At 31.1% G+C, this 13,823-nt stretch overlaps 1 protein-coding gene across 1 annotated transcript in view; it reads left to right on the top strand.

Annotated features, from left to right (window-relative positions):
* LOC107453904 (ras-related protein Rab-30) overlaps window positions 1-8,402 on the top strand; it is a 33,217-nt gene extending 24,815 nt beyond the window's left edge. Inside the window, exons 4-7 of the mRNA XM_087160523.1 lie at window positions 545-659; window positions 1,700-1,815; window positions 3,286-3,410; window positions 6,747-8,402. Of these exons, the coding sequence (XP_087016649.1) occupies window positions 545-659; window positions 1,700-1,815; window positions 3,286-3,410; window positions 6,747-7,241 (851 nt within the window). The 3' untranslated portion in view covers window positions 7,242-8,402. The remainder of the gene's footprint in view (window positions 1-544; window positions 660-1,699; window positions 1,816-3,285; window positions 3,411-6,746) is intronic.
* The last annotated feature ends 5,421 nt before the right edge of the window (window positions 8,403-13,823 follow it).

Raw genomic sequence — 13,823 nt, 5'->3', positions numbered from 1 at the left:
TATCTCATTTAAAGGAAATGAAGTAGGAAGGTAGATAAGTATTTAATTTGTGCTCAATTTGCTTCAAAATCTGAAATTATTTTCTCATTTTCCTTCCGAAATTTTTTTGCAGTTGACTGATAATAAAAAAGAACACCCAAGTCAAGCATCACTGGCTGGGGTCGGTAAGCGGGTGTGTGACCACTTTGATCAGCTTGTATAGAGACCAAGGGTGTGCGGTATTGGTCTTTGCTAAACAGTTCTACCGTAAAGTGTTCGACTTCACTCTCAGGTCATCGGGCTACCAAAACAGGGGAGCCATCCCCTCAGCAGTGGATCAAGATTGTGATGGGATCCCAAGTCATCTTTAGGGATATTTCCAATAGCCTATTGTGTAGCTCTAGTGTGACATAAATAAAATACCTACCTAATGATTGTTGTAAAAAGAAATTTAAATTATTTTTGAACACTTTATGTAGTCAGTTTTTTGTCATCAATAATTGCACTTTGATGTCAACATTATAGTATTTATGGCATTTTCTCAAGTGTTTTAATTTATTTTTAGCTAATCATTTTGAGGCTAACCTTACTTCAAAAGAACTCACCGTTAAAGGAAAAAGAGTGAAACTCTGTATCTGGGAAACATCAAGTCAACGGTGGTTCAAGCATGTCGCCACCAAGTAAGTTTCTAACAATAATGTTTCATGTGAATTAAATTTAGACTTAAAAGATTGTCAAAGCTTAATTCTGCGTTTTACATTTTGAGAACTGCTATTAAATGTTTGTTTCACTATTACAAATAATGAAGTTTTTTTTTAAAGAAAAACTATTCACACTAATTCATTTAGTTCACATTAAATCTGGTTCAGACATCTATTGAAGACTTATAAAATTTCTAAGAAGTGGATAGGATATACTTTTTGCTGCGTAAACTAAAGTAAAAAATAACATGAATAAAACACAAATAAAAGTACAGAAATGGACATACTATAGTTCCGGTTCTTTAAACAAGAATCTTCCTCAATGTGTAAATACCAAATGACAGTAGAAAAGTAAAAAGACTAACACTTATAAAGTGGTTTCATCTATAGGGACAGATGAACAAGATAATAAAATAAAGGGTGATAAAAAAAAACAGGTGAGAGGAGTTCGGCAGCAGCCCAGTGGGATAAAAGATTAAATTAAAATTGATTTCCAAACTTTGAGAATTGATTTCTATGAATTTATACATTCGTATGCTAATGAATTTTATGAAAACTTAAATTAAATTATTCGATATGATTTTGAAATTTTATATAAATGGTTGACTTTTTATATCTTATCACTTTTACCTGATAAAGAACAGTGACTGCAAGCTAAGCTTCTTGGGGTCTCATAAGCAGTCTTGTAAAGAAGAAGCTGCAACTCGGCAGAAACCCTTCCAATCCCAAATATGAATGAAGGATTATCTCCCCACTGCGTAATCCTGCCATAATGTGTTTGCATTTTGAATTTTTTTTCCAGCATTTGAAATGTCGTGGTTTTCCTCAACTCTCTTTTCTCAAAATTTAAATAAATTGTGTAGGTGAATTTTTTATGAAGTATCTCTCTCGCGATACTCCTCTTAACTTTCTCATGGCCAACTCTTTTATGACCATAATTTAAAATTTATTTGAGGAACATTCTTCATCTTGTGTGATACAGTGTTTCATTTGAAAATTAAAATATTTCTCCATTTTAGCTATTACGATGGCGTCCTCTTGGTCTACGACACCACATGCCTGCTGACTTTCAACGCTCTTTCTGGTTGGCTGGCACAATTAAAGCGAAAAAATGATGAGGCTGTCACCCTCGTAGGTCTTTATCACTTTTGGCTGATTTTAAATACATAAAAATAAATCTTATTATTGAGTTAATACCACTTTTTTTTTTAAAGTTTAGCATTTTCCATGCCATTAAATGTTTCTGGCGTAATGTTTCAGATCATTCGAAAAAGAATAGTTTGTTTTGTTTTAAATACTATACGTTAATTTCCATATCATTATGATGGAACATAAAATTTTAAAAATTAGCATTTTTGACCCCCCTTTTTTCTTTTAACTAAGATTTTAAAGGCTAGAAAGCTGCTCGTGGCATTTGTGTTGTGTAGGAGAGAGTGCCTCGTTTAAAAAAACACACTCGTGTTTGGTGCAAGTTTGTTTAAAAATGGAAATGTTTCAAAGAGGCATCTGGTACTGACTGTTCACTTGAGTTCGAAGAACAGTGATTAATTCAACTTATGCATTAAAATTCTTGACAAACGACGAGGAAACTAGCAAAGTAAATGGAATGTTCTGACCCTTTAAATTTTTAAAATATTTGAAAAAAGAAATTTAGGGAACTTAGTTGCCAGCTCTATATTTAGTTATAATTCAGAGAATAGAAGGTACTAGTGTAAGTAAAGAATTCCCTTTCTTCTGTTTAGGAGAAATAAAGCTATCTATTACTAACATTACTTATTAAAATTTCACAAGAAAATATTTGTTACAATCAAGATAGTCAAAGACAGTTTATTTCTTCTGAATAAAAGAAACAAATGCAACCTTGACTAAGCAATAAATTATTCCTTACAATGTACAAATGATAAAATTAATTCAATAATTTCTTAAAATATTTTATTTGAAAAATAATTACACAAGAGCGTGTATATGCAATTAACAAAATCCTGTTCATTTCAAGACTTTCAAATTTAGTTTGTTATGTATGCTTGCAAATATATTTGTTTCAGAAGTTCTCAATATAGTTCTTCCATACAGTCAACCCTCTAAAGGGTTAAGGTTACCATTTAACATTATTTAACTAATTCAACAAAATTTTAATATACAACATAAAATTATAGAAAACATCCTAAGGGAATTTTTTGGTTAACTTATGAATAGTTTTGAGTAGAAAATTTCTTAAAAGATTGTTTTCGGTCAACTTATGAATGATTTAGAATTTAAAAGTTCCTAAAGGAGATTTTTCTGGTCAACTTATGAATAATTTAGAATAGCATTCAATAACACTGCAAAACACATTTTACTTATTTCAGCCATCAATAAAAAGGATTAACAAGTTACAAAGGGCTTGCTCTCTTTTATTTTGAAAGATAAATGTAGTTTTTGATAATAGAGGCCAATAACTTAGACAGGTTTTCAACTTTTAAAGGTAGTCAACTTTATATGTTTCCTCGTATCATTTTAGTGATAAAGAAATCCACCAGTAAGATTCCTAACATCTATATTAAGTGGTTCTTAGTGTATAAAATATCCATGAGTAAATTTTTATAACTGTTTATTATTTGGACAGTTGGAAATAAGGTGGACCACCCAGACAGTATTGCTGTATCACGTGACATAGCCCAGAGATTCACAAGAGACAAGGATTTAGAATTCATGGAATCTAGTGGGAAAAATGGTGACAGTGTTGTAAGAGTAAGAACTTTTTATTTTATTTTTTACAAATTAAAAAAAAAGAAAAACTCATAACAATTATAAATAAATAAATATTGCTATTATAAATCTCAAACTGTTTTTTATGCAACATTGCCTGAAATTTACTATTTATTTTAATAATGTGTTTAAAGTTGCTTTCGTTTTCTTTTCAACTTTCATAAAAAAATTACTATTATGAAATAAAAAAAATTTAAAGTAGAATTAAATACTCACTGCACACTTATAATACAGTGAACTGTTTATTGAACAAGTATCATGATGTGGTATGAAATCTTGAACTGTACAAATTCATAGAAAATGCATATTAATTTTTTGAAAAATTCTTAAATTAGTACGCTTATAATTATTTACCTCAACTTTATATATTTTAATATTCAACGTTTTGGGCGAGTTTGGTTGTCCAAAGAAGCCTGTGGAGCGCACTCATCATTCCGTGTGCATGTAATTATTGGACTTGCATAAAAGGCACGTATAATTTTGTCTCAGTAGTTGTCGCATCACTATGTCATTGTGCACAGGTAATGCACATTGTCACCTTTCTAAATTCAAGCTGTACTATAGTTAATTATTTTTCAGTTGTTTTGCTGTATCAAGATGATATAGCATTTAATAAAAAAAATTTCAAATCTCCATCATTCACAAATATCCACTGTGTATGCTCTACCAATAAAAATGCCAGTGGCTGCACTTTTGAGAATTAAGTTTTCTTTTTAGAAAGGTATGTCTTGATACAGTGTGCCCAAAAATTAGGCTCACTTAGAATACTTCTGTAAATTTTAAAATGATGCAGATTTTTTTTAAATTATTTTACTGTAAATATAATGAACAAATAGAAAAAAATTGTAAGTAAAGTAGAAAGCAATAAGCTGAAAAAATTGAAATAGGCTGTGTGTGATCGAGACTGAGTAGTGATGGCGTGAGCAAGTGGAGAGTATCGCGGTCGCGAGTAGCAAGTCGACTGTTCCTTGTGAACCATCTATTGAAGTAGGCATGCTCAAATCCAAATGGCAGTGCCGTAGCGAGCTTAACTCGCGCCCAAGGCACAATACCTTTTCAGCGCCCCCCCCCCCCCTCCCCATTCGAAAACCATCTAATATTATAAGTAAAATATACTCGCAAAGTAATCAATAAATAAAGTAAAATAAATAAAGTCATAGGCTCAAGCTAGGCATTAAATTTGAGACAAAAAATGTAGTTTAGAAAACAAGACTAGATTTTGAAATGTATATGATCATCTAGAATTAGTTCAAAAGATACCTATTATTTATTTTACATATTTATAAAGAAATATTTTAAAAACACGCAGTTTTAAAACAATAAAAAAGTAAATATTTATTATCTCTAAGGAGATACATATATTTAATAATATGATTATAATACATTAATAAAACTAATTACTATGTATAAATTTTCCGCTTTTGATGAAGCAAATTTATCAATAATATCATCAAAGTTGATCATTTCAAATTTTTTCATACCCTATTCACTGAATAATAATAGAATCGTCGAGTAGATGTAGTAAGTAATCTTATTTGTTTTATTACTAACCAAGAATGCCTTAAACTTGAAAGGTAGCAATACAGTGAAATATACACTATAATTTATGCTAACATTAAACTTATAACATTTAATAACATTTCATTTTTATTCTAAGCAGAGCACGATGACAGTGACGCAAAACTGAAAAATACAGGCACAAAATAACTTAAACTTATAAATATTTCGGGTATTTACCTAACTTGTAGCGGAATTCCACAACCTGTTGCAAGTGTCACGGATATCTACAGTCACGGAAAAAAGTATCCGGAAAGTAACAAATAAAGAATCATTTATTTTTTTAAACAGATAATTCTCAGGTACACAACAAATACGGCGTTTGTGTCCTTTCCTAGAAACAGCAAAATGCTGTATTTGTTGTGCGTCTAAGAGGTATCTATATTAAAAAATAGACAATCTTTTAGTTGTTATTTTCGGGATACTTTTTTCCGTGACTGTGCATATAAGTACATTAGAGTGCTATTGTTATCGTTTTAAAATAACAAGCGTAAGCTACACTGCGTTTATAGAAACAAAAATAAATAGTGTTCTGAAAGAAAGAATGTTTGTACTTTGTACACTGCAAATATTTGGAGATAATATATGTAACCACACAGCGTAGATGCCATAAGGAAGTGCTGACAGACACAAGTCTAGTCAGCCCAGTGGAAAAGACGTGTCATTTCTATTATGAATATATTATTACAGTTCGATTAGTGTTCCTTTTTATTTACAAATTAACATTTATTATATTTCACCGGCACTAAATTTAAAATATATTTTCCAGAAATAAATTATAATAAAAATAAAAATTATCCAACAATTTTTTTTGTTTTGCTGACCATTTGGCGCCCCTTTGTGTGTAGCGCCCGGGGCATGATGCCCCCCCTTGCTCCCCCCTCGCTATGCGAATGCCAAATGGGCACTGCTGTCAAGGTAGGTGTGGTCAGGTTACGCCCAGGTCACCAATGTGGAGAGAGTGTCCAACAATGTCAACCTTCTTTTATGAAAAGTGGAATTGAGTTAACATGGTCTTATATACTAGTGAATTCAAATTGAATTATTGTAATGATAGACACTGAAAAATATGCTTTTGACCAAAATTATGTCACCAATCATATCAAAACCAAATGGGTCATATTATTTCAAGAGATATCAGACGTAGATTAGTTCATGTCATCAAAAGTTTCAAGATGGCCTGAATTGATTTGTTTTAAACGATATGCATAATTTAGATTCTGCCCCTCAAGTACACGCATGTATCAAACGGATCACATGACCTGATTAATATGTGATAATTGTGTAATTTTAATGTTAAAGGGAAGAATAATTATTATTGTCATAAACTAAGGAAGAGCCAAAATTTTGCATTTAATAAGACACCATGGTGGACCTATGTACATGGTGAGGGGTTCCTTTAGATTCGATGTGGTTCTTTTAACCTCAGTTGAGTGTCAAAGCTCACCAGGAAAGCGATTTACTCCATTTCAGAGTTATATTACCTGGGCTGAAGGGAGGTTTTCAACAAGATAATGCCAGCATAGATAAATCTAGTTCTACAAATTTTAAATAAATTAAAAAATGACCCATTTAAAATAAATTTTGTCAACTGGGTAACAAAAAGAAATAAATGGGAGACTTTAGAAAGTAAATCAAAGTCCTCTGCTCATAACTTGCCTTTTTTTCTTTCGTTTCATTTTAGTTTTGTATGTAATAAAAGCAATCTTTCACCATACGTGGAAATGCCTATCATTCATTTTTTTAAAAATATTTTTTTAGATTTTTGAACACCTTACTTTAAGAATTCTTCAAGCCAAAAATTTGATTCCTAATGATGAAAGTGAGACTTTAACGTCATCCCTACTTGTAGTTGATGATCAAAGTGATGAACATATCGCAGGAAAACTCCAACAGCCTGACACTCCATCTATACTTACAGTTCATGACCAACGAGACGAAGAACTTTCCGCGGAACAACTTTACAGTAGAGACTCCTTCACCGACACTAGTCATGTGACAGATGAGACCTTGCAAAAATCTCAGCTTACCAATTGTACGGTAAACGACAATGTGAGCGCTCGTCAGGCATCTGTTGTTAATAGTGACGATGAAGAATTAGAACTATCATTCGTTTGGGTTTCTTTTTTACCTCCTATTGTGAAACTCCCGTCTGATATAACACCACTGAAAGTTGGAAGACGTAGAACTAGTGCAGACAGTGTCCTGTCCTTGATGACTGAATCTAAACAAAATACTTTGATGATTAGCTCTTGAGAAATGAAAGTTAGTGCAAAAACGGGGTTAGATAGCATTTTAAAAGCTACAGGGATTATGTCGAACATCCAAAAGCCATCCACTCATGTGATTTGCAAACAAGAAAGATTTATTCTGTAGTTAATTTAACTGTGTTCTAGTCAAAAATAATTCAAGCACGTTTTATCCTTACTCGTTTTACCAGATATTTTTTAAATAGACATTTTTTTTAAATTACGCTCTTAAAAAAAGAAAGAAAAGAGTAATTGTCAATCAAATAGAAAAACGACTTGAGTGTTTCAGATTTTAAGTGTTCCACTTTGACACAAGTTGAGGTTGATTGAGGACAAATAGTCATAATTAGATTGATCTCAAGATTTGACTATTTGCGATGCTAGAAATGCAAAGCTAAATGTTGATTTACCTTTGCCGTTTGAGAAAAAGGAATCCCTTTTAATATAACGTTTCATAGAATAGATATTTTCTAATTTTACATATTCGTCAGGACTTATAAGCTGTTCTTGTAATAAACACACAAGCATATGCATGTGTAACAATAAATAAATACGTGATTCGACGGAATTCATATTGAGAAAGACATTCTTTTAGAAGGATGATGACCTTAAATTCTTAGAAACTACTACAGCAACATACTTGCAGAACACTGAAATCTCTCCCATTTTCACCTTAAAACTTCCACTGAATGTATGTAGCTAATATCCCAGATAGCAAACTAAGGTTTATTTTCACTTGTTAAAAACCTTTTCATGTAAACCTGAAAAGGGTTTTTTATTCCGTTTACGTGTAAATCTTCGAAATTTGAAGCAAGATCTGTGTCATTCTGCTCTGTTCTACGCACATTACCCTAAGCCAAAACCTAGGGAAACAACCTTCGATGTAACAACCTCAAATAAAATTTGTCTTGGGATTTTCAAGCATAAGAAAAATCCTTGAACAGAGTTTGTCTGGTTTGATTTATGTAATTGTAAGGTTTCTTCTTACAACGTTTTGTAAACTCAACTAATATTCATCTTGTCATGAAATTTTTGTTAACAATTGAATTTGCTCCTATTGCTAATGTGACGTTACATTTGTACTATTACCAATTTTATATCTTGCTTTCTTTGCCATTCTGTCTGTGGAAAAATTAGTTTTTTTAATAAAGTTTCTTTACAAACCGTTTCTATCTCTTAACTTCCTTTGTTGAAAAATGTAAGTAAAAATATAATTTAAAATACAATAGTTATTTTTTCATTAACAATAAGAAAACTAAATAAATGACATATATTTTGTACTCTGAAAGAGAGTCTAGGAAATTTCTATGGAGAGAGTAGTCCAGGAGAAAGTGTTAAGGCAGTTTTATCATAAAGAAAACATTTAATATCTTATTTGTCGAAATAAATAAAATGCAAATGTTTGTTTAACTTGCATAATATAACGTTTGTTAGAAATACAATAACGAAAATACTTTTTTTTAAAAATTGTATAATGAATGCAGTAGCTCCAAATATATTTTGCTAATGTATAACAGCAAATTATAACCATTAGTTAATGATACAAAACAGATATACCATAATTGAATTTATGAATTAGATATTTTGTGAATCGATATGTTACTGTGATCGGCCAAAATCAAGAGAATGTCGACTTTCACTGGTGAATGTCAACAATCACTTGGGTGAAAGTCCAAAATATTTGCTATGTCAATATTGATATTAGTTTATTCGTTGATATTATTTTACTTATTCGATATTTTAATATCTGCTGAAGATAGATTAGGAGAAACATCAGGGTTCAGAGTGTTGGTTAAATGCATATTACCTTAAAAAACATTGATGTAGGGCATAACGCGCAATGGCACTGAACCTTAAAAAACAGTGTAGGACATACCGGTCAAGTCAACAACCACCCATTTCGGTCATTTAGAGTAACATGCATTATGGGTAAAATATTTGGATGGACATTACACAATATCTAGGATACACACTATCATAAGGCAACGAAACCACCTCTAATCACTATGCGAACTCACTTCCATCTTTCTTGTCGATCCTTCAAGCAATGCAATGCGGTTAAAAACCAACATTAGCCTCTAGGAAAAGAACCATCCGGGGGGGGGGGGGAGTTCAAGATATTATTAGTAAGAAGAAGAAAAATAAGTAAACTAAAATCATGCGACAAAAATGACTCCTCCATGGGGCAACAAGAATGACAAGCTAATATGTATGATAGGGTGAAGAGATATATTTGAGTAAAAAGGACTCCTACAGCTGTATAGAAACCTTGAGGAGAAAACACTGGGTTTCATCTTAGGCAAACAGAAGGGAGAAAATATTGGTTATAATCACAAGGATAAACGTCAGGGTTTATTAAAGGAGGTATAATATTCAATACTTAATTCTCATCCCTTCAAATGCTTAATTCTTATTTCAACCCAACTGACCGAATGCAGGTGGCTTCCCAAGCATATTAAATAGAGTTGGGGATCTCAGAGATGGTTTTGGTTTACAAAGGATGCTTGCAAAATAAAGTAAATATGAATTTGGGAAAGGATATCTTTTTGTGAAAAAGGCACTGCATGACTTAAAAAGAAAGGCAAAATAAAAAGTAAGCAATAATAATATAAAATAAAGTATATAATAAAAAAATATAGAGTATTAACATGTTCCTAGTTAATAATAAATATAAACTGAATAATAAGATGATAAAAATACTACAAGGCCTTGTAGATAAAACATAATAACAATCTGTAAATGTTATATTTAGATAATTAATTATTAAATATGCAAAAGTTGAACTTATTCAGGTTAAGTTACTCAAATTAAGAACGAGTTTAAAAAAAAAAATTATGAGTTAAAACAAATTAAAGTTAAAAGGCAAAAGTAAAATCAATTAAAAACAAAATTTAAGGAGAGTAAAAACCTTCTGATAACACGAATAACCATTAGTAAATGTTGTTTATATCATTATTAGCTAAAAACAAATGGGGTATAAAACTGTAGTGGAATCAATCTATGAATTGTGTTCAAGTACCGAAGAGAAGCTGAAATTATCTAGGTTAAACCAGTACTGTAACCTGAAATGAAAAGAACGGAATTCAATTGATTTCAGGTGTAAAGATATTTAAAAAAAAAAATTGTTCTTTCGATTTCAAAAAAGATTGGTCTTTTGATTCTATTTCTCTATAATATAAACTAAAATATGTTACAACTATATATGTTTTGATTTCATTGAAAGTAAAGTTTTTTTCAACTTGGAATTCCAATTTTATATTTGGTAAAAGATATATTTCGAAATAATGCCATTTTAGTGATAAATGAGCGAAACAGTCTTAAATAATGCCTCCTTGTTAGAGTACTTTCTCTGAAAAATAGATAAGGGGAATTTTTGCATAACGTGTATATACGCACATAAATATATGTACGTGCATAAATACACACGTACATTAGGTGTACAAAGGTACATATTTGTGTCTATTCATAGGTGCATACTCACGTATGTATATATTTATGAACATAAAGATATACATATGTAAGTACGTTTCATGTAAATACGGACACCCACACTTACGAACGCTGTGTGTAATTACGTACATACATACGATGGCCCGTTATGTGTAGGTACTTTATGTGCATACGTAGTTAAGTTGCTTGTATTTGCGTACATACGAAGGAGCGTTGCGCGTTCATATATTATTACATGGATGTATATAGTGGTACTTCGTATGTACGGTGAGTAAAAAAGGCGGACGGACGGACTACCCTGAATAACTTTTGATCTGCTGATCATATCCTCACGTTCTAGGACTCAATCTTAATGGCTCGAGGGGGTAAAATGTACCTTTTTTTCAAGCATATCTGACTTCCTTCCAGACCTCTTTTTACCTTTTTGAATTTCTTTCTGTTTCATTTCTATCTTCTTATCTTTATCTCCATCTTCTTTCTTTCGAATTGTAACACTGTTAAAAAAGTAGAATATCAAGCATATTTGACTTCCTTCCTGACCACTTTTATCTTTTTGAATTTCTTTCTGTTTCATTTCCATCTTCTTATCTTTGTCTCCATCTTCTTTCTTTCGAATTGTACACTGTTAGAAAAGTAGAATAGCATATTTGACTTCCTTCCAGACCTCTTTTATCTTCTTGAATTTCTTACTCTGTTTCATTCCCATGTTTTTATCTTTAGATAAAGCCTTGATGTTTTTTTATTGCTTACTCTGAATAATAAAATTGGCTCATAATAATTTTGAAATGAGTCTATTGTTTATATATATGGGTGATTCTCACGAAACATGATATTCACTGTCCCTTGCTCCAAGATCTAATACTATAATACTAAAAGAACTTTTTTTAAAAAAAAAATTAATAAATAGCATTGCTGTTAGCATTTTAAAATGACTTTGCACTAGCATTGACTGTTTTGTATACTTAAAAAATTTAATTGAATATCAAAATGTCATTTTCCTGGCATGTCCCAAACAATATCTATATATATATATTTCTCTTATACGGCACCAAAAAAAAAAGCCTCATCACAACTCCCCGAATGGCAACGTTAGAAAATCGATCAATGATTGCTGCTAAAAATGTCACATGCCAAATCAAGCTGAGGTGGCTCAACATATAGCGCTTTTAAAAACGGAAACAATAACCAGAGTGAGCATTATCAGGTTGTTCAATTCAGATTCATGCCCTAAAAGCATGATAATATTTAATTTAAACTGGCTCAACATATAGCGCTTTTAGAAATGGAAACAATAACCAGAGTGAGCATTATCAGGTTGTTCAATTCAGAGTCATGCCCTGAAAACATGGTAATATTTAATTTAAACTCAATTAGGAATTAATTAATTGAAGTGAGAATGCTTTAAAAGGCCGCTGTTGAATTGATCATGGACAACTTTATGTTGGCCTGTCAAGAGTTAAGTCATTTGACAGCCTTTCAGTAATTGCTCCAAGATGCCAAATCTATAATTGTGTTTTCAAAGAAATTCTAAATGCTTAGTGTTAATTTCTTAGAGCTTTGCAGAAAAAAAAAATTTTGGGAAAAAATTTAATTGAAACTTCTATCGGCAGTAGGCAAGGGGAATTGCCAAAATCAAAACTCCCCGACTAGAAATACAGCATGGCCACCTCCACGTGGTATTTCTCGGGTAATGCTAACTGCCATGCATTTTAATTTATTGTATGTAAAACATACTTATTTTGTTCTAAAATGTTATGTACTTTATCACAAATGTAAATTAATATAGAAATTGATTTCAATAATGCTGATCACCAAAAAATATTTCGTTTGGATATAAAACAAATTTTTGTGTTCTTGAAAATGAAAGAGGGTTATTATCTCACAAGGAAAAGTTAGGGTTTAAAGTTTATATTTTTAAATAATAAAAATTTTTTCTAAAACTTTCAGAATTTCTAGCATTAACTAATTTATTATACACATTTAGTTGAATTTAGGTTAATAACTGCAATATTTGATAATTTATTTTGCTAATATGTTTCTCATTTAGCTAATGTTTTGATTTTTTCACCATGTACAATCTAAATAGCTAATATACTTTTTTAAATGCCAATAAGAACATTGATAGAATTCTTTAATAATAGAATAAGTACAATACTATGTCTTTGATGATAAAATACTATGTCTTTGATGATAATATACTATGTCTTTGTGCTAGAACATTGTGTTCATTGGCGAGCGAGCGCAGCGAGCCATGGTTCACGGCGTGAACCACATAGGATTGCGTAGCAATTCTCGGGGGTTAGCGAGCAGGGGGCGGAGCCTCCTAGTTTCCAATAATAACTAGCTTCAAAACTTCTCATACATTTTTCAAAATCTAATTTTTTTTATCTTATCCTATGTAAGCATTTCTAGAATATACGCAGAGGGTATTGTTTACTAAAACTTCGTTTAAAATAATTTTTTCTGTCAATAATTTGTTTGTCCCATGAAAATCTGTCATTTTCCTGGCTACTTTTATTTAGTGATTTATAACCAAAGTAGATAGCACCAGGAATCAATATTTTATGTTAATAGATTGATTAGATACCCTCTTCTGAACATGTCTTGTTGCATGAATAAAGAACCAATTTTCTGGCTCAAAATCTATTTCAAAAATTTTTTCAAGGTGAGTAGGTTTTTATGCTGTCATTTTCCTGGCTTCTTGAATTCATTAATAACAAAAAATACATAGATTCATCTGAGTTATTTTAAGAAATACTGTTGTTTTCTGCAGAATATAAACGTCTTCGGCCAAAATATTAAATTAAAGTAAAGTTATATGCTATAAAATGGCGAATTTGTCATTATCCTGGCTGTCATTTTCCTGGCTTATGAATGCCAGGACATTGAAGTGCTACCAGAAATTCTTTTTAACTGCTAATACTGTAAAGAGGGAAAGCAAATATTAACCTAATACCAAGTTTATGAATGATTGTAATATGCTTGGATGCAATCAAAGTTATTTATTTATTTAATGATTGATTATTATACACAATTTTATTCTGTACATATCAGCAACAAAATTTTTTTTGTTTCTTTCCTCAGTGGATAAAAAGAATTAATTTAAGCAATTTATGGTCCATCTAACATAAAGGCTTAA

This window comes from Parasteatoda tepidariorum, chromosome 4 (genome assembly GCF_982258835.1).
Source record: "Parasteatoda tepidariorum strain Cologne lab strain chromosome 4, Ptep-v5.0, whole genome shotgun sequence".
NCBI classification, from domain to species: Eukaryota; Metazoa; Arthropoda; class Arachnida; order Araneae; family Theridiidae; genus Parasteatoda; species Parasteatoda tepidariorum.
Note: the sequence above shows the minus strand (reverse complement) of the source record. Positions and strands in the feature narration are given on the sequence as shown.